Source organism: Larus michahellis, chromosome 1 (genome assembly GCF_964199755.1).
Source record: "Larus michahellis chromosome 1, bLarMic1.1, whole genome shotgun sequence".
Classification (NCBI taxonomy): Eukaryota; Metazoa; Chordata; class Aves; order Charadriiformes; family Laridae; genus Larus; species Larus michahellis.
In genome coordinates, this window is record NC_133896.1 from 103,937,331 (window position 1) to 103,958,768 (window position 21,438).

The window sequence follows — 21,438 nt, forward strand, 5'->3', positions numbered from 1 at the left end:
GGAAGGTGCAGATGTTATATACGCACACAACTTGAAGACTGAAAAACAAGAATTCCCTTCTTTGGAAGTATTTTTTTTCCACTAATTGAAATCAGAAGGGTGTTTTTGTTTTTGTTTTGTTTTGTTTCACAGGGATTTGTTATCTTTCTTCACCCTTTTTCTTCCACCTTAAAAAAACATTTACCTGGAGTCATGAAAGAAAGATGTAGTTCCACAGACATCAAAACTATCAGTCCTAAGAGTTTAGGAGTGTTTTAAATAGCAGATTTGCCTCTGCTGTACAGAAGAACTCAAGGAAGACAGCCATGTATTCTAGAAAAGATTAGGAAAAGGTCTTCAAAAAAACCCCAAACCAAAACAAACCAGTTTTTACTACTAGGGAGAGGAACATTTTGAGGAAATTAGGGCTTTTTTTTTTTTTTTTTACCTTTTTCTGTGGAAAAGCATCTTTGTTAAATAAATGAAAAGGTATAACAAAATGAGACTTGAGAAAGACAAAGAAGGACAAGAGGTCCCCTTCTCTGGGCCATACACCGTTAACTGTATAGTCACACCATCCTGCTCTTTTCTCTGCCCCTGGATGTGCCTGCTCAAGGGCCCTGAGCATCTCTCTTGCTCCTTTTGGAAATTTGACCAGAGAGGAAATAGGTGGGGTAGATGGTAAATATAAAAATGGTAGATGGTAAATACAACAATACAAAAAGCGAAAGGAAGGGCTGAAGACATGAAACAATAGATGCTCTTAGATTTGATGGTTCCTTAATCTAATTGAATAATCAAACTTGGAAACAGAGAAGGAGATGGAAAGCAAGGCTCATGTCCTCAACTGGTACTCCCTTGGAACAAGTACCCGGCTGAGACTGACTTCTCACGGCCTCATCTCTCCCTTGGTTTGGCTTACCTACCTTTCCAAGCCCCTTCGCGCAGTGTTAACCTGGTGGAGCTAAACCAGGTGGTTTGGAGTATGCCAATATTGTGCAGGAGAGGCGTTGGCATGGACCCTGCCTTGCAGCCAGCCCAACAGCTCCTCTTCTGCTGCTGGAGACAGGGAAAGCTGCTCTTTTGCTGCTGAAGCGAGCTGGCAGTGCTCTGCTGCAGCGCTGCCTCACAGGCAGCGCTGCTGTTGGTAAACTCGGAGCTCGGATGCTGGGGGCAGCAGCTCTCAGCTGTCCTGCTGATACCGGTGACTCTGAGAACCTGTGTACACACAGGGCAATTCTTTTGCATTCATGAAAAGGAAGGTTGTTTGGGTGTTTAACATAGCGGTTTGTGAAACCAGTTCCTGTGGCATCAAAGACTTTTCATGTTCCTTCTGCCCTGTACTTCCACATCTGCTGCCGAAGGCTGCTTTCCTCCCAGCCTGTTGCTTGCTGTCTGTGCAGACAGCATACGCATTCAGAGCAAGAACTCTTACTACGTGGAGTAAAACATTTATTTGACCTAAATATTATTCAAATATTTTCTCATTTATAAATATTTCCACAGAACCATGCTGGGTGGCCCTGGAGACCCAAAACGAGCCACTTGGGAGGCAAGATGTCCATTTTCTGAAGAAATGATCCACAGAAGGGGAAGCTTGGGAAGCACTGCTCTGCAGTGATTCCTCCTGGGAGCGGTGGAAGAGCAGTACTGCCTGCCTGCTGCTCTGCCCTCTGCTCTGACAGGTACTCTGGGGCCTGTGATGGGCTGAGAGGACTGGAGGTAAGGTGCGCACATGTAGAAGATGTTATGAAAATACACATTTTAATGGTAACTTCTAGAGTAAATCTGCACATCCCTACAGAGAGCAGCCGCTGGGAGGAGGCCCCTACCACCGCCAAGGCTCCAGTTTGCTTTAGTGAGGTCCAAGTAAGTCTGTTCTTTGGGGTGGGAGTTATGGTCCCGCGTGAAGCAGACCAGGCTGGAGTCACCGTGGGCAGCAAAGCGGTGAATGATGTAACTGGCATTTTTCTAGTGAGCCTGCTACAGCTGCACGCTGAAGCTCCAAAGGCTTGACTGCTACTTTGCAGTTGTATTCAGCCTAGGAAAGAGCGGTAATTGGCCATGGTCGGCTTGTAGCTGGATAAAACACCCCACCCAGGATTCCGATTTATGTGACTTGTGTGTCATCCCGTGCTGCAGTCACCCCACCGCACTCCACCGGGCATCTTTTCGGGCTCAGGCGGCAGTTCCGCTCTTCCCCTCCCCCCCTCTTTGCTTTGCACCGTCGGGAATTCGGCACCCGCCTCTCCCCTACCTCCGAGCGCGCAAGTCCCGCGGAAAACCTACTCGGGAGCTCCCCCCCCCCTCCAACCCCGCACACCCCCGCTCCCGGCGGGCAGGCAGGTGGGCGGGGCGGCGCTAGGGCCCGGGGCGGCGCGGCGGAGGCGGTGGCGGCAGCGGCGGGGCCGGGCCGGGCGGGGGCGGCCCCTCCCGGGCGCAGCGCGGAGGCGGGCGGGCGCAGCGCGGGGCATGGTCCCGGTGCCGGCGGCGGCGCGGCGCAGCGCGGAGCGGAGCGGTGGCATGCGGCGCGGAGACATGCGGCTCTGCCTGCCCGCTGCCCCGCCGACATGGACCGCCGCCGCCTGCCGCCGCTGCTGCCGCTGCTGCTCTGCGCTGCCCTCGGCGCCGCCGGGCGTCTGAGCGCCCGCCCCGGCAACGAAGGTGAGCCGCGGCCCGGCCGGGTCCCGCCGGGGACGGGTGGGTGGGGGGACCCGCTGCGCGCTCTCACGTTTCTCGCCCCCCCCCCCCCCCTTTTCCTATTTATTTTTCCCTTTTTAATTTTTTTTTTTTTCCCCTCCGGTTAAGGTGGTCCGGGGCGGCAGCGGCTCCTCGCCCCGGGACCACAGGGCGGGCTCTCCCTCGCCCTGCGCTCCGGCAGAGCGGCTCCGCTCACCGCTGCGCGAGGAGCGGCCGCCGCCCGGTGCGGTGCTGGGGAAGGGGGGGTGGGGGCGGAGGGGAGAGAGCAGCCGCCCCTCCCGCCCCCGAGGAAAGTTGGCGAAGGGAAGGGCGGCCGGTGCCGTGCCCCGGCCCTTCGGGGGGCTGCGGCGGGGCGATGCGCAGAGAGCCGCAGGGCCCGGGGGCGAGGTGGGGCGGGGGGGGGGCGCATCGCGGACCGGCAGCGGCCAGGGTCCCGTCTCCTCCCCGCCAGAGCCGGGGGACCGAAGCCCCCGACAGGTGCCCGGCGTCCCTGCGGTCAGGGCGAGCCGCTTCCTCGTTTGTAGCCTCAAGTAGCTGGGCTGACAGCGGTAGGAATCAGATCCGCTTGTTAATTAATTAAAAATAAGCTATAAAGGCTAACGGCTACCCCCCCGTCTCCCTCACCCCAGCGATAAGTGAGCTGGGAGCCCTTTTATGTGTGTAGGGTGGCGGTTCCGTTAGTCGTCCTGTGTTTCAAAACTTTTAATTAATATAAAAAAAGAAGCTCACTCCCCTGTAAAACCCCGTTTTGGTTCGGTAGCTTCTTCATATCTGTTGTGTTTTTTTTTTTTTAAATCTGTTAAAATGGTGTGTGAGTATGTGAATGTGTGTAAATTTTCGGAAACAAAGCAGGAGTGTTTTCTTCTTCTTTGCTATGGTTAATTTTTAAGATGACATTTACTGAAAACGCACATTAGATTTTGGGGAAAAATAATGACTGCTAGACACTGTTTGAAAAAGTAATTGAAATACTTTTAAAAAAAGTGATAAAATTGCCCTTTCCCTATAGAAAAAAAATTTGCAGCTTTTGCTTACTTGCACAGTGGAGGCAGTCGGAATGACCAGGATGTCCAGTGTAATCATCTTCAGGGATAAAATCTAGAGGCCAAAGGTTGTGAAGAACTTCTAGCATCAAACAATCCTGTAAAACTTGCACCTGCTTGAGTTGTAGCGTTTGTGTAAAGAAGCAGATATCAAAGGTGTTAGAACAATAATTTTTCCTGTACAAATAATGCTGATGTACATATTGATATTCTGGGTGCTTGTGGGATAAGGCAGTGAGATGACGTCTTTAAATGATTTTTGGAAGGAGAAAGAAAGAAAATATATATATAAAAAAGGAAAGATTCAAACTTTATAAGTCCTGGATAATCTTGTATCAGGTGGTTTCATTGCTAGGAAGAAAGCTGTGGTACCACCATACCAGAAGAGTGATGTATCATCTATTTGTATGTTTTATGTAAATTTGTTTTGCATGCACAGTGCTTTATAGGTTGCTTAAAAGAATGTGCTTTTAATATTTGGTCACTTTTAAGACTCCAGATATATGCTATTTTGTAAATATTGTCATCTTTCACAAATGATTTTCAGAAATGAAAACAAGAGCGTTAGTAGGGGTTACTCTTGTCTTATTATTAAAAGCTTTTTGGGAATGTATGTAGTTCTGTCAGTCAGCGGAGCAGCTCTGCCTCCATGGCAGTGGGAGACAGTCACAGTCTGTAAACTGAGACTAATTATGCAAAAAAGATATTAGAGCATTCTAGTTTGCAAAAACACACTTTTTTGTTTCTTTGTTTAAAATCACTGGTACTGGGAATTGAAAAAGGAGAAAAAAAATTGGTATCACACTGAATGCGCACACATTAAGTATACTTGTCCAAGTCTTGCTTTCAGCAGATGCTGCTTCCATTCTCTCTTTTCAGCTTCAAGAACTTGTGCGATATGGGCAATATTTTGAAAATGACTAGGGAAACAACAGTATAAATGCAGTAACCAGACAGTAACCCACTTTTGCATGCTTACTTTTTTGAAGTATGTATTTTGCTATTCCTTTCAAAAAAAAAAAACAAAACAAACAAAAATCACTGACAGCTCCTTTTAAAAATGAGATCAACTTTAAAGGACTCCTTCCCCTCCTCCCCCCACTTAGGAAATCTCAGTCATTCTTTTATTTATTTAGAGCATATTTAGGATGACCATGTGAGTTTAGAAATCTGAATTATTATAATTTGCTGACGTGCTAATTTGTTTGACAATCAAGCGTTAGCATGCAGCTTTAAATCATGTCAGAAGATCATGTTTTCCTCTTTTAAATAATCTTTTTCTCACCACTTCGCTTACTTCATTACCGTTAAGTTCCTCACAAAACTAGAGATAGATATTTCTGCGTTTCTGTGGGGTATTTAGAAAACTTTTCATTTTCCACTACTGAGAAATGAAAAAAGATATGCTTCAGATAGAGATTGTTAACATTTGTATATAGATAAAAATGTATGCTTTTTTTTCCTACACTTTTTATTAAAGCTACTGTTGAAATTCTCCTCATAGATTATTTTAAGAAAGGATGGAACTAATTTTTGGCGCGTTTATATAGCTTTGTCTAACTTCTGGGGGATGCGTATGTTGCAATAGGCACTTTACAAGAGTATGTTCAGAGTTACCAGTAATATTTCCTAAACTGATTTGACTTGAAAGAATTATTTCTGTTTTTTAAATACAACTTCAGTTAACATTTACTATTAATATTAAAACTGATGACAGTCTGAGTTAGTACTAATACTGCAATGGAAGTGGATGGAATGAAGGGAGAAAAGGATGAAAGAGGGGCTGAAGGCAAGTTGTTGGCTTACTTCACTTTGTGGTGTTAAATGCAGTCCTTTTTTTTTCTTTTTTTCTTGGAATGCTTGAGCTTTTGTTAATTTGCTTCATCCCAGAGAAGTTTTATTTCGAGTTTTTTCTTGATGAAGTGTAAAATTTTCCACTGAGTTTATTTTTAAACTGTCTTCCGAGCTGATCGCAAAGCTGCATGCATTTTACCTACGTAATCACAGGAGCTCAAGAAGGTTCTCTAAAGTTCAGATTTATCTATGTGCAGTGGTAAGGTGTGTGCCATTTTCTGCGAGGCAGGAAAATGTCAGGAAGATTTAACATCTGACTTTTCCAGTTTGAAGTTGCAAACCAAACCCCGTAGGTGCATAGAAACCACATGTTCTGCTCTTCTGTTCTGTTGGATATTTTCCGCTTAGGGAGGATTGTGGGTTTTTTCTTAGAAGGATGCAATTTCTTTCTGAATAATTCCTACGGTATCAAGAAATCGAATGAGCTATATCATTCTGTAATTTAATAATTTTTCCTCATTCTCTTCTGTAACTATATTGCCCGCCTGAGGGTACCAGCAACCTTAATTTCGCTGTTTTATAACCCACAACAGTTAACACTTGACCTAGGTCATTAACAGGATTATCAGCAAATTTGTTTAAGCTTTTACTGACAACCTGAATTGCTTCAATAATATTTTGACTGCGCAGACAGGAAACTTCTTGTAACCTCTCAATCTAGCATAAAATTAATTTCTTGCGAACACAGCTACCAAAAGATCAATACAGTAAATCTGCTTACAGTACTTGGTTTCAAATAGTGTCTGTTTTGGTTTATAGCAAGAAGGTTCCAATCAGCCTCTCTTTTCAGTCTGTATTGGATTTGGAGATGTGGTTTTGTCTTTTATTCATTGATTACCATCTCAGAACTTTGCGTAACTGCGGAATTAAATGCACCATTTTATCTGGACTGGTCTCTGTTAACACTTAAAGTCGCTAAAGACGACTTACTGTGCCTTTGTAGTAACGAGGGCTCTTGGCGTGGTTTTGAAAATGCGGTGTTTGCACGTGGAGTAAAATGCCTGCCCAACTTTGGCATGTAATTTTGGGAAAGGCTGGCAGTACTAGGAACTTCTCAGGAGAATCAAAAGGGATTGCACGGGGAAATGCTTTTTACCAATCTCTCCTCACTGTATGTCAGGTGTCGTTAGGTCAGGATAAGTCTTTATTTATCGTGACACAATTCCTGCTGGTGCCTCCAGCTTGCTCTTGAGTGTTTATCTGCAAAGGAAGTTAAACGTAGGTTTAGCAATCTGAATGTGATACCTTTTAAAATTCAATTTCAGAAAGCTCAGAGTCATGGGGGTCTAGGGGGCTGTTTTTCATACAGCTGTGTTTTATTCAAAGCTTCTGTGCTTAATCCTAAGCTGTATGATTAGACAAATAATGAACATGTTTTAAAATTCACACCATGATGTTTTTAAAATCCTGTGCAACAGGAGAAGTAAGTTGGGTAAATTCCTTATTTACTGACAACATTTTTGATAGCAGGCTGTAACACACGGAATAATTTATTTTCTGTTTGTCTGAAGTTTGTCTTGACTTACTGCTGATTTCAATACAGTGTATTAAAAAGAAAAATCACTATGTTGTCTACAGCAAACTTAAAGCAGATGTTTGAAATACAAAGATGTCCAAATTGGACACAGCGATTAATTCTTATTGCAGGTAATTTGGATACAGCGTATTTGTTACCCAGCGAAGCAGTCAGGGCGTAGAAACGGCTTAGAACTCTTCTGTACTCTCAGCCTCGGGAAATCAGGCTTCAGAGGCACTACCAGGAGGGAAAGCATTAAACAGATAATAGGCTCCCTAAGTTTAACAGTTGTTTACATGAAATCTTTGCAAATCAGGAGTGCTTGCTGATTGAACTGAAATTTTTCATTCCCATCAGGGAAGATGTACAAATTAGTTTTATTTTTTTTTTAATTATCCGCTGGAGTTAAGTAAATTGCTATTAGTATACTTACTTTTGATTCTGTTGGGGAACTTGTAAGTTTTCCTCTAGGAGCGTATGTAATGGCTCTTGTTCTTGTAATCCGCACTTGATGAAAGTTTAGAAATACAGATGCAGGTGTTCATTTTCTTGTTTTCAGAGCTCTGGATTTTATCACCAGTGAGGGTCACTACAGAGCTGTTAGCGAATACAACTGTACCATTTGTAGATTTTTGTACCGAGCCTGAGTTAGTTCCATAGGGTACCTACAATTCACGTAGGTACCACCGCTTTGTAGCTGATGTTTGATTTCTCTTAAAAAAAAAATTGAAATAAGTGGAGATATAATCATGTCCTTACTCTTGTTAAAGTTCAAAGCTCTACTCAGCGGAGCTGGTATTGAAACACAGAAAGGTCATTTTGATACCCTAAAGTGCAAAATTGACTGGACTTGTCCAGAGATGTTAGATAAAACTTCAGAGGTGGGGCAGAGGGATCCCACTAACCCATCGCCTTTCTAAAAGATAATTGCAGCATCCAAAGAATTGTTTTTCTGGAGTGAGATGTAGGGATTTTTAATATTTTTTTTTTTTAACATTTCCTTTCCCATGAAAAAAATATTGTTTGATTTGCTGAAGCATTGTTGAAAATATATGTGTGAGGAAGAAGAGCCTTGCAATAAGAAATGATACAGTGAAACAGAAGAAGTTTTGTTTACAAATCCATGTGATTTGTTAAGTGATACATTTTGCTAAAAATTCACTGCAGTGGTGTAGCCCTTATTTCCATAAACACTTTAGAGCAGTAGCTTTTATTTTATTTTATTTTTTTATTTTTAAGTTGATCTAAACAAGAACCAAAACTTAAAAGAAAATAGTTTAATTCAGAAGATTAGATATGAACTCCCAGTGGTGTAATTTTGGAAGCAGAACGTGGTAGTAATTTGCTGAGTTAGGATTGTATTCCCCACTGGTAGTCTTGTGCTTCTTAGTTTCTTAGTTGCTTGATAAATCCTCGCACGAGTACTGGTTTTGCAGCGTCAGTACTCATTTTGCAGTGTGAAACTGATCTAAGATTAAAATTTGGTCCTTTGAACTGAAGATTCCTTTTAAATTTCTGCAGTGAATGAGTGAAAGAAATAAAGATGTAGAAATAAAGATAATCCTGCCTGAAAGAAATCTTGGGACGGTGACAAAAAAGTTCCAGTCTGAGAGTGACGGGTAGCCTGAATGAAACACCAGCATGTACAGCCTTTAATTTGCAGAGATGTTATTAAACCAGACACACTGTAAGCAGAAACGTTAGTGCCACACTCCTTTTTTTTTTTTTTTTTTTTTTTTTCATTAAACTACTGTGTCCTGCTGTTTCAGGCAAAATATGGAGGAAAATCCCATTAATCTGCTGGAAAAATATTGATGAAAGAAGAATAGCAGACCAAACGAACAGTGGTTGAAACTTGCTAGCAATTAAGTGAACAATAGGATGAATGTTAAGGTTCAGTCAGGGCAGTTTAGTGTAATAAGGTGTGGGAATGGTGTCCATTTTTTTGTTTGTTTCCAGCTGGTTTCTCATACCATTTTTATATCTATATTTGGATGGAAAGGTTTGCATTGCATTGATTTCTTTTATTTTTTAAAATAGTAATTAAAAAAAACCTGCTAAACCAAAGCTGCCTCACATAAAAGGACAATAATTAAAAACTAAAACTTTTAAGTCAGTGCCTAAGAAAGGAGGGGTTTGTAAAAAAAAAAAAAAAAAAAAAAAAAAACAAAAAAAAAAAACAAAAAAAACCCAAAAAAACCCCACCACCCTAGAGTGACGAGTTACCATTTAAATAAATAATAATTAAAGCACAAAAATATATTTTGGTCTACAGTAGGCTTCCCTCAAATTTTAGGCAGTAACAAATAGCAACGAGTGACACTGGGTTTCTTGATTTAGCTCTTGAGAAGCTGGAAGGCAGCTAGAGGGTTTTTGCTCTGGTTGATTTGTGGAGAGGCAAGGCTTTCTGAGGGATCTCTTTTGGAGGGGGAGAGAAGGATTAAAGGAAGAGGATAGGTAGGCAGAGATGAACTGAAAGTTGGACTCGAATCTTAGAAAAATCAGACGGAATTCCATGCTTCGTCCGATTAATGTCAGTGTTAGGAACCCAGAATTCAGTGCTGACAATGGTCTGAACACTGCGCAAAGCACAAATTAAGAAATTCCTTGCCTCCCTGAAAGTGTAAGCTTTGTTTATATTAGTAAGCTTATGACTATGATTTACCAGTGGTGAATTTCAACAGAGCCTGCAGTTAAGACAGGGTAGAGGCATTTTTACTATTCTATTTAATCTTTCTGTAACAGTGCTTTCTATAAAAATAATAAAATAAAGAAAACAAAATTATGTCTGTCCAGCCTTAATGTTCATGTCCAGCTGTGGAGAACACCCACTTAAGGCATTTATGTCAAAATAGGTTCTGAGATGGTGAAGGCCTTATCTAGCAAAAACTTTTCTCCCACATAAGATTTACTTTGGAGAGCAAATGTCCTAGCAGTGGTCGAGAGTTCAGTTTTCCTGGAGAATGTGGTTACGGCTATGGAGACTGTACAGTGCTCACCCAAACCATTTAGAGATAACCCAACTCTAGGGAAACCTCATCAGTCTATTTTGTTCCCAGTGTGCCCACCCACACTGCCCTGCAGTCTTTTCTCTCATGCCTGTGCTTTTTCTTCTCTCTCTTCCTTCCCATAAATCAACATTCAGCAATGAAGAGTAGAAGACAAAGATCATCTTTTCTTTTCCCTACTCAGTGACTGGGAGGAACCGTGTGTCCGTTCCTTCTTAGTAAACGCTGTTTCCCAGAAGGGAGTTGCTTTGATCCTGTATATGCCCAGAAAAAAAAAAAAAGACACAGGAAAAGAATTACATGTTTAATGGCATTGGTTTTTCCATGGTTAGTTGGTTGTGTTGATCCCGAAAGCTGGGTTAAAGCTGGACAGAGGGCATCTGAGAAATCAAAGCAGAAGTTGTCCATGCTAACCAAGGAGAGTAATTCTGGAGAAGAGGTGTGAGGAACATGCTTAGTTTGTGGAACATAATGGAAACTAGAGCTGTTTGTGAGGAGGGAATGGAAGTAGAGAAATAAGTAGAAGACAGGGGTCTGAAAAACTGCCTCGTGGGTAGATGGAAATAGAAGAGTCATTTAGGCATTTACCTTTGTTATAAATATTTGTATTTCTCACATATGGAAATAGTGAAAAAAGATGTTAGTGGGGTTTTGGTTGCAAAGGCAGCAAATGAAGTCAGGGGCAATTCCATTTTTCATATGGATAGCTCAGCACACATGTTCTGCATTAATTACCTCCATAAATTCTGTTAACCTGGCAAACAATGAAAATATCATGTTGGTGACATCACTGTATTGGAAAATAAAACTGGTTTTAGCATCTTGATTTTCTCAACATGACATTTGAGGAGATTTCTTATGCTATTGGCATTTTACTCCCCCAATTTGCACGGAGATGTTTAGTCATTTGCTCTGTGGGTTTATTTTATCTGTGGAGTAACTGTGTAAGGACCTAAGCATTTCATAGCCCATGCAAGCTGGAGCCCTTGATTCGTGGAAGCAGAGATGAAAAGCTTGACAAAACTGTCAGGGCACACCTGAGTAGGTGGCTTTCCAAATACAGCACTTAGGATTCTCAGAATTTTTTTTACAAGTCTTAACTTCTGTGTTTCAAACTTAAAACAAACAAACAAATGAAACAGCCCACAACCAAACACAACACAGCTATATTGCAAGGGTTTTATTTTTCTGTGTCTCATGCAAGGAATTTCGTAAAAGTAGGGATTTTTTTCTGAGTTGTGGCATGCTGCCGGCTCATTCACTTTGGGGGTATCACAGCCCTTTTGACAAATGAATGATTGTTTGCTGGACTTATGCTCTGGTCCCTGTCTCAAAAATTTCTGTCCTCAAAGAGGTATTAATTATTTGCTGTGATTTTTGGTGATTTCAGGGCCTTGAATACCTTTGAACTGCAGTAAAATTTGTGGCAACTTAGGAACTTTTAGTCATGGGTGCTGCGTGGACCCAGGTGTATTTACCATGTCACTTTTTGGTGTCTAGAATTCTAGAAACGGAGCATGTCATACTAGGTTTTGAATTCTCAGTTTATCTTAAGTGAACATGGACACTATGTTGCAACATCTTTTTTCCCCTTTAAATTGCTAGAAGCCATCCTAAGGGGGATCTTTGTGACACTGTGGTAGACCCCAACTCTATCAGGTCTCCAGAGAGCTCAATTCTGCAGAACTAGTGAATGCTGAATGTTATTTTTTTCCCAAGGGAGGAGGAACGCAGAAGTAAAAAGACTTAGTTGTGTGTAAGCCCTTTTGAGAAGTGCTTTAGAGCTTATTAAAATTATTTGAGTAATGTTTGCAGTTGAGTTTTGTCTAGACATAGGCATATGGTGCCATTTTATGTGCCTCAGGAGTTGGGCAGCCAACAGGACTGGCAAACGTGACCACATCCTGCAAGAGACCCACTTCTATTGCTGCCCCACCTGCCCTGGGACGCTTATATTACTGAAGTGGATGGGTTTAGGTAACTGAATCTCATCCTTAATTTCTGGTATAATTTTTTTTTTTTTCTTCTTCCCCCGCCATGGGTTTTGCAAGTTAAACTCCCTTTTAACACAGTGGCCCCCATTTTGCATTTGCATGTGTAACACTGTGCTTCGCTGATGTCAGATTTAACTCTATAGTATTAACGTAGAATGAAATTTGGAGAATTTGGATTTGAATGTGAGTTCAGCTGAACAGCAATTCAGGTATCTAAGGGTTTATGCCTCTTGTAGGAGGTACTGGAAAAGGACCAATTGGAACTCTTTTAAAAAAAAAATTAGTGCAAAGAAGTGAAAGCGACACAGTAATTTGGAACCCATTAGGTTAATCCATTTTAATTTTTATATCCTTGTCTTAATGAAAAGAACTGGCACATATCAACTTACAGGAAATAGCCTAATAAAACCAAAACCTTATTAGGCCCCTTTGATAAACATTGCATTCCAGCCCACCAGTCATATGTTTTTGCATAGTTGGAAATTGAGCTTTACGCCACTTTAACAATACCAAGAGAACTCTCATGTTTCAAACTACTAAAAAAGAAATAAAATCTGTTTTGTCTGTGTTCATCCATGAGAATGGATGGGCGGTTGTCAACATAACGCAGACAGGTACTCTGAGAAAAAGCAGCATACAGATTTGTCACCTTACTCCTACAAAAAGAGCTGTTAGTTCATATGTCATCATGGGTGCAGAAATGGCTTGTCTTTGTTTTCTCTTTACAGTAGCCAGAATAACTTCTGGAAGGTGCTAAGGTAGGAGGTTTGCATGTGTCTGCATATATATATAGACTCGGTACAGATTGATGAGAGCATAAGATGAACGCTTTACGTATGTTGCATTGCCTTAGCTATTGCTTGGAGTCCCTCCACGGTAGGATGGGGGAGAACAGCTTTTGGTGTTACGTGAACACTCCTAAGATTTGTAGCAGCAAAATGTTTACTTGGTTTCCGCTTTGAAATCAGTTCCAGTTTTGTCTGCTAAGGAACAGTATAGTTCTGTGGTTTTGCTCTCTGAAACCTCTCATGTGAAGCTTTCATTTTTGGACCTGACTGTCATTGTCCTGTCTGTTTGGGAGACCCAGGATAGTGTTGTTGCTTTTCCTTGCCCAGGCTCCATATTTCGCGAAAGGAGGAAGACTGTTGGAGAGCTTCTGCTCGGCGTCGCATGCAGGTGATAAGAGACAGCCTGGCTGGGCTGAGGCGCACGTAGAGCTGTGGCTACCAGCTAGCACCATCTGAGGCCCCGTGAAGGGGGCACAGGAGTGCCGCTGGTCCCTAGCAGTATTGACATTCATGCTGGGAGAGGGCTGCTATGCAGTGATAGAGCCTCCCTGATCGGCTCTGGTTTTGCAGTTTACAATCCATGCTCGTTATTTATAGGCATTCCTGCATTGCTTATCGCTGTCCTGCGTTCCCTCCTTCGTGGCAGCCTTTTGAGAGAAGCTTGCAGTGAGGCTCCTGCTTTGGCTGCTTTAGTATTCAGCTGGAGGAAAAAACGAGGTATCTAAATCTGGCCTCAGATGTTCTTGGGGAGTGTGTTTGACGAAAAGAGTGAATCTGGGAGGAAAATGAAACTCTTCCTCTTCAAAAGCTGAGGGTAACTGCCATAAAAATAGAATTTGCCAAATAATCCAAACTGATACAGGAACCTTATATGTTCTATAGAAGCAATAATCTACAGGGTAACTTGATACTTATTGCTAGCCTTTTGTCTTTTCATCTCAGATTTGTAACCCAGTCTCTTAATTTTGGAAACAGTTATTCAATGAACATTCAAATGAAAATAATGGAGGCTTGGGCTATCCAGTCTTCTTTTGTGAAGATTCCTCTGTTCAGTATCGGAACAACTGGTTTTTTAATTCATTTTGGTTTTCCCTTCTTTGTTCGTCTCTTGCCTCTACCCTAGTGAGGTTCTTCAGTCAGCAATTTAACCACAGATTGAGCATGACAGTTGCCAAATTTGGAATGTTCTGCACAAAATCATATTTAAATTGTACAGTATAATGGTACAGGCAAGAAGGGTTGAAAGTGCAGACCTCACAGCATTGTGCCTCTCGAAGGACTGTAGTCTAGTTTTGAGCTGTAGCAGAAATCTCACTGAGAAATCTTGCATTTGGAAAAGAGTTGTGTAGTAAACGGGCCAAATTTTGTTGGCACTTGGGTTGAGTGTGTGTTACAAAGTACGTTCTATTGGCTGGTTTTAGGAGACTTGACTTTATGTTGCTTTGTGTCACTTTGCTTCCTAGAGTGTCCCAGGCTGGAAGGAGACAAAGCTTTAAAAGCAGAGCTAGTAGATGGAGGCCTAGAACATCTCTCCTATGCTGAGATCTTTTTCTTCCAAGCAATAACAACATCTTCACTACAACATTTGAGGAGAAATGCAGGACCATAAAATTACAGCAGACTTGACTTTTATTGATGGACAAGCTGCAAATCAGGCCCCCAAACCAGGCTTCACTGTTGGACACCCTTCCATGAAGAGTGTATTCTGTTGCTTAGCATGCTTCATGGAGTCGTTTCTTATCTACTGATTTTACTTATTTATTTGTTGTCCCTTCCCAAAGATTTCGTCATCTACCTTAGCAAACTTCAGCATGATTTCAGCAACATCAGCATGATAGCTGACCCTAGTTGGCAATTATGGTGAATGCACCGAGGTGCAGCTTTGGCCTTGCCTGGGCCCAGTCTGTCCGTTTGGAGATGTTGTTTCTGGCCTCAGAATAAACCAAAGACAGAAAGCTGATCTGCTGCCACTCTTATTTCACTTTCACCACTGCTGGGGGAACAGAGAGTTGAAAAGACTCAGATCTGTAGTCCCAGGAGGGTGAAAATCCAGGTGCGAGTCCCCTTTACCGGGACGAGGCTACCATTCTAAAAATGTACATCAGGGTTTGTGCTGACTCCGTTCTGTCCCACCCCAAAACCAAGTTTTGGCTGACATCCTGCCACAAAGTATTTTCTTTGCTGCTCAGGATTATATGACACGTTTCAATTATGGGCATTCACCATTTTTTTTTTTTTTTGGTTGCATAGCAAATTTAATTTTCCCCATTTGTTGGCATTTTTTTAATAAGTAACTAGCGTATTTCTAAACTGGCGGTTTGATGCCAAACAGGAAAAGACAAAAACGTGGTGGTTTCTTGTTCTTTGGGTTTTTTTTTTTAACTTTTAATTGGAAATGTTAATTAGTTGAAGGAAAAAAATATTTTATATATGTTACTTCATTGGCTATTGCTTTTTATTTGCTTTGTAAAGAATATGATTTGGAAGTGCTTCCTGGTGGTGAAGTTGTTTGTAGGTTCTTATTTAGATACTGCACGTTGCCTCCTAGCAGGCTTTCCTCTCTGTTTCTTAGGCAGTGAGAGGATCTTGGGGTGGTTCTACCTGGTACAACATCTGTTTGTTTACTTTTTACTGGGGGAGGTATTTATACTGTGTTCAGTTCATTGTAGCAGTCGCTGCTCCACGTGTTTCTGGAAATGCTGCTGCTTTCAGTCTGTATTCAGGTATCTTGTTAGTCTTACAGTTCTCTCTCTTTCACTGACATTACTCCTGATGAAACCTGCTGTTAGCGAGCCTTGCAGCAGGCCCTCTGCCATGGCTCCCAAACTGGAAGCAGTCTCTGGTAGCATGAGCAGGCCCATGTGTCAAATTCAGCCCGAGCCTTCATTGGTCTTCTGCCTGATGCCACGAACAGGAGAGCGAGCAAGCTTTGCATTTCACATCCACCTCCCCGCTCCAGTTGCTGGAAAGAGATTCATCTTTAGCCCCGGGGCAGAAATGCGTAGTGAGGGAACTAATAATGCTTTGTCTTGCAGCTGTGAATGGGGAAGGCCAGAAGAGTTGGGCAGGAGACTGCTTCTAAAAAGAGAACATGTTTTTAATCGGCGTTTTGCTGGTATGCTGACACTTGGCAGAAATAGCTGCAGTGTACAGTACGGCGGGCAAGGCTGTGGTATGGAAAGACCAAGTCACTGATTTTCAGGGCCAGAAGTGGTGGTTTCTCAATTTGTGTGGTATTTTAATACCAGTAAATTCTCCACTAGTTTTAAAGAGAGTTAATTACACTATGAGAACCAATGCAGGACACCAAAATTATTAGACAGCATTTTATTTATTTAAACTTGTTTTATGAGAACTCCTCTCTGTCTCCTTAGCCTAACCAGTGATCCTTTTCAAGGCATTCTGTAGGAAAGATTTGTCAATAGCAACAAAACTGTTCAGCGAGTTTGTTACTCTTAGTAACTGGCTGGTCAACCTCTGCGCTTTCTGTAAGAGCTAGCAGAATGATACTCACACAGTTTTGCAGGAGGAGGAAATAAAAGGAGAGTAAACGAGTTGTGTGAGAAATGCTTAAGCTTCAGAAAGACCCTGGAAATCCTGATTCTCTCTCATGTGGCTTGAGTTGTAAAACTACCTCTTCACTGTCTTCTGGAAAGCAGTAATGGGAAGGAGGAAGAGTCATTAGCTTTATTTTTGGGACATAATACGCCAATCCGTCCTCTTCTATCCCCGAATACCCCATTTAAGAACATGAGAGTTGTGGGTAGTCAGTCTCCGGAGTTAGGACCATACCTGACCTGCAGTTACGGTTGCTTGCATAGCTGTGCTCTACACTGGGCCAGTTGCTCTGGGATACCTGGTTGTTACACTTGCAACAATGAAAATGTATTGCTCCACAAAGTAGCTTGACCTCTTATTTTGTTGTTGTCCTTTCTTAAGTTGTATAATTCCCTTCATGCTGGTGTTTCTGGAGCTTGCACTGGACAGTGACACAAGAGAGGTTTGAACTCTTCTCTCCAGTTCCCTCTTTCATCTGGTAAATCCATCCGAAACATCGGCTTTCATTTAACTTTAATTGTATATGGAAAAATGTGAGTCACACTGATAGATTCCTGATGATGATGATCTGACTGAATGTATCTTCATGATACACTTCATGGATTGGTCAGGTCAGTTTTGTGAACTGTGTTGCACAATTTTCTTACGCTAGAGGATATATCAGGGTTGAAAGAAATTGAAATGAGTCATTGTACCAATCAAGTGCTTGTGTAGAGTTTTACTTTTTCACTCTTTACCTAACCCTACAAATCTATGCAAAAAAAAAAATAATAAAAAAACCCCAGACAATGAACATCTAATCCACTCATTATCTATTTCTTCAGTCTTAGTGTAGGGAAATGCTATTTTTCTCCTTCAATTTCCAGATTAATATGTAATGGTAGGACATATGATGACAAATTGTAACACTGCCCTTCCCTATCATTTTTGTCTAGGGACTACGTAAGTTTTGTATTAATTGTCTGCTCTCTATCAAGGTGTACAACTCTCTATTGAAGTCACAGGAAAAGTGAGTGTCAGAGAAGCTTTTTTCAGGGAGACGGAGGTGTTTTTTTCAGGTGACTACCTGAAAGAAAATATGTTTTGAGTTTTGGATACTGTTAAAGAACAGTACACTTTTGGTGAAAAGTATTTTTTTTCCAAATTTTTTAATAACATTGTATGTAAATCAGTTGGATTCTAAACAATTTCAGCACTCAGACAGTCTCTGTGTTTCTGCTTGCCTGTAATATAATTTTTACTAGGCAAATTATAAAGACATCCGGGCAAAGTGACAGTTATCTACGGGGTCAGTATAATTATGTTTTCTTTCTTGTGGTATTTTTTCGCCTCTCCTGGTCTTTTATTTCTTGACATGTCACAAAAAAAAAAATAAAAAAAAAAAAGAACAAGTGGTCTTTATAATCACTGAAGACCATGTGTCTAGGTAGGTGAAGGAACTTAACGTTTTCTGATCTTATTCTGCTAGATATTAAATAGTTACTTGACATGGCAAGCTTTGTTCCTTCTTGCACAAAGGGAAATGGAGGAAATGGAAGATTGTGCAGTATGAAAGCATCTAAATATGTTTACACAAAACTACGTATTAATAAAGTCACAGGCCTGGAACGTAGCTTTGCTTTGATTTTTTTTTTTTTTTTTTTTTTTTTGTCAGTAATGGAAGCATTCATACCACTCTTTTTAGGTACCTACTTGCATTCTCTGACTTGCATCTGAACTAGAAGCCCACTGTACTCAGTGTGAAAACCGCTGTTCTAAGGATTTGTGAAATGTAGTGAAACATATATGAGCATGGAAAAATAGTGTCCCTTGTGGTGCCAGTTTGAAGGAGATGAGGAAGATAAGGAAGGTGGAATGTAGGAGAGAGGCTGGAAAAAACAGTCGTTTTGCAGATTTGATCCCGATGTATTGCAACAGAAGTTGCCCCATGGCTGAGGCATCTATCTGTCGTGGGGCACGTGTCTTGCACTGAAGATTTAATTGCCTGCCGTGACCCTATCGTAATGTCTGTGGGTGCTTCCTGCAGGAGCCCCAGGTAACCTGGTAACCCTGCTCTTAGGGATAGGCAGGCAGTGGGCAGTTGCCTGCTGGAGGTGGCATAGAGAGATATGGACAGTGATGCCGAATTCTGATCTTCTGCACCTCGAGGGCATGCTCAAGCTGCTAGGCTGCTTGGCAGGTCCAGAGAGGGAAGTTGTCACTAGGTTGTGAGTCTGTCGCCTCTTTATTTTTTCCAGATGAGGCTGATGAATTTGGACTGAATTCATAGATTTCAGAGTGGCTACAATCATGTTTTCAAGAAGCTCATTCTTAAAGAATAAATATATTACTTAAGTCTACTCCTGAGTGATTTGCCCTAGCAACTTTTTGCCAAGTAATTTACCTCAGAAGTCATACTTCCTTCACCACTATGTATTGCAGACGCACAACAAACATATCTGTCTTATCCCAGGAGATCCATAATCTGTGGGAATTTGTAGTCACAAAAGCAAGAAGTGCACTTTTTCCTTTTGAATTTTTGTTAGTGTTTCCTTTTTATAGATGCAAACCTTGCTTCAGAATAGTCTACCTAGGGCCCTGTGCACTCAATAAAGGACTGACTGGTTTTTCTTTGTGTAGGTGATGGAAAATTTAATTATTGATAAATTCAGAGCTAAGAAATACATAATATTGGATTATGTTCTGTCTGTGAGATTAGGAATGATTTTTTGTTTATTGATGTAGGTAAAATCTCAAAATACTGTTTTCTTTTAAAGGGGTGTGTAACTGCAGGGGGAAACACTTTTATTCATATACATGGCAGAGCAGCTCACTCACAGTAATATATCACTGCATATGTACACATACACAACACAAATGTGTGTGCACACAAATGTTGATAAACATATTTATGTATATGTGTGTATTTATGGTTGTTTATAACATGGTCTTATTTCTAATACTGTACACCTGGTTTTCCCTACAGTGTCTCTTCCTGTACATCCCAAAACCAGGAAAAATAATGCCTTCCTTGCTCTCTTTTTCAAAGTGGTGTCCGAAATTAAACAGCAATTAAAAGGAGCATGATGAAATAATACAAATATCTTAATTTAGCAGATTCATAGATAATTTCCCTCATTCTTTCCCTTCCTAGTTTTATTCTTTTATTTTCTCTGAGCACTAATACCCAGACTGTCTGGTTCTGGGAGCAGTGACAACCCTTCAGGCTTACAAATAGAAGCTGAAGCTGCTCAGAGTGCTATGGTAGCCACCTCTAATAGATCCATCATTTTCAGGTGTTAAAATTCCCTTGCATATGTTATGATTTATTTCTTTTCTCATTGTCAATAATTTCCATATTGAAGGAAAAAAAAAAAAAATGGGGGGGGGCAGTGATGGACAATGGAAGTAAGCCCAAATGGCAGGTAATAAATATTGAAGTTGCACAGATTGGTGCACTTGCGAACAGCATTGTCATGTTGTGTATGTAATAGTTCATTGGTGTGTATTTATATAGAGGCTATTTTTTTGTATGATACTTCGTATCAATTCGGCTATTCTGCTTCATGTTAATAAAGAAATGGTCAGTTGGGGAGCTGTGCGATTAAGCTCTTGGAGACTATAAGGCCAGGATAAGGAACAGAATTTAGTTTTGTGCTTGTAAAAAAAAAAAAAAAAAAAAAAAAAAAAAAAGTAAACACCAAAGGTGACTATCCTTTAATTTGCATTTACTTATTTTAATTATCTGTCATGTTTCAAAATGGGTATAAAAACACTGATTTGATTGACTGGAAAATGTCTGTATCAGACTGTTTACAAATAAAATCTTTCTTACTCTGAAAAATGTTGCATGCCTCAAAAAAAAATAACAGCAAGATTAGCAATGAATTGATGGCCCTCTTTAAAAGTAGGTTTGTCTGAACTTGTAACATTGTAAATAATTACTTTTGTGTCTAATGTGTTACACATGACATTTAGAAAAACACTTCAGTACTGCAAGACAATTTGAGAACAAATTAGATCAGAAGGAAGAAAGAACTGCAGGAAAGACTTTAATCAGCATTCATTATTTATTCCTGTATTCTGAGAAAATTATATATGCCAAATACAGACCTTTAATCAAATAATGATTAAAATATTCAGCTCTCACCTATGTAGTTAGATGCAGTGACCCAAATTTCAGGCATCCAAGGGGAAAATGCTGTAGTTTGTGCAGCTGATAGAAGCGCTCTGTTCCCACCCCCTGCTGTAATTAATTTGGCCGGGCGATCCATTGTTTGTTTTTTGTCACTTTTTTTGTTTTGAAAAGTTCCCCCGTCTGCTGTTCATACCATGTTTTAAGATAAACAAGACGATCCTTTTCATTTGTCTGTCTTTTTTCTTCTTTGTAGCTAACTGCCAGGCCACCTGAACAAATCAACTGCTCACAAGGTCCCCAAATAAACATGTCTCTTGGTACGGGTAACTGAGGTTAACTGGACGGAGGCAAACGAAACTCATTCCTCTTCATTTTGTCTTCTTTTGTAGTTAATCTGCTGGATTCAAAAACAATTCAAGGGGAGCTGGGATGGATCTCCTACCCATCACATGGGGTGAGTGCACTAGACTGTGAAATGGAAAAGTGCTGCTACAGACTGATGTGCTATTTAACCATTGTTTCCTCTTCAGAGGACACTGTGCAATACCGCTGGTTCTTTGGAGCTTCAAAAATAGTCTGTTCTAAACTTGCCATATATGGCTTATACAGATATGGTGCCTTCTCTTTAGAACATACATCACACTGCATGTAATCCCTAGGAAGAGCTCACTCTTATTGGATAAAACGAAAGCAAGATGTGCATTGAGCAAAAAAAGATTGTCTTTAGGTACTTGTTCCTCCTTCTATCGCAGTGTGTATTTCAAAAAGATATCATGGGACTGTTTCGTGGTATTACTTGGTCATTTGTTCAGATGGAAATAGCGGAAGATGGGAAATGTGTGGACATAAGCGGGTGATGTAAGTACTTATTTGATAACTTT

At 41.1% G+C, this 21,438-nt stretch overlaps 1 protein-coding gene across 4 annotated transcripts in view; it reads left to right on the top strand.

Moving 5' to 3' along the window:
• Nucleotides 1-2,212: 2,212 nt before the first annotated feature.
• EPHA3 (EPH receptor A3) overlaps nucleotides 2,213-21,438 on the top strand; it is a 231,343-nt gene continuing 212,117 nt past the window's right edge. For 3 of the 4 annotated variants that reach the window (XM_074597664.1, XM_074597674.1, XM_074597684.1), the window contains exons 1-2: nucleotides 2,414-2,643; nucleotides 20,947-21,011. In XM_074597664.1, coding sequence (XP_074453765.1) covers nucleotides 2,550-2,643; nucleotides 20,947-21,011 — 159 coding nt within the window. In that variant the 5' untranslated portion in view covers nucleotides 2,414-2,549. Of the gene's footprint in view, nucleotides 2,326-2,413; nucleotides 2,644-20,946; nucleotides 21,012-21,438 lie in introns of those variants that run through there. The other variant, XM_074597693.1, reaches the window with a different exon arrangement.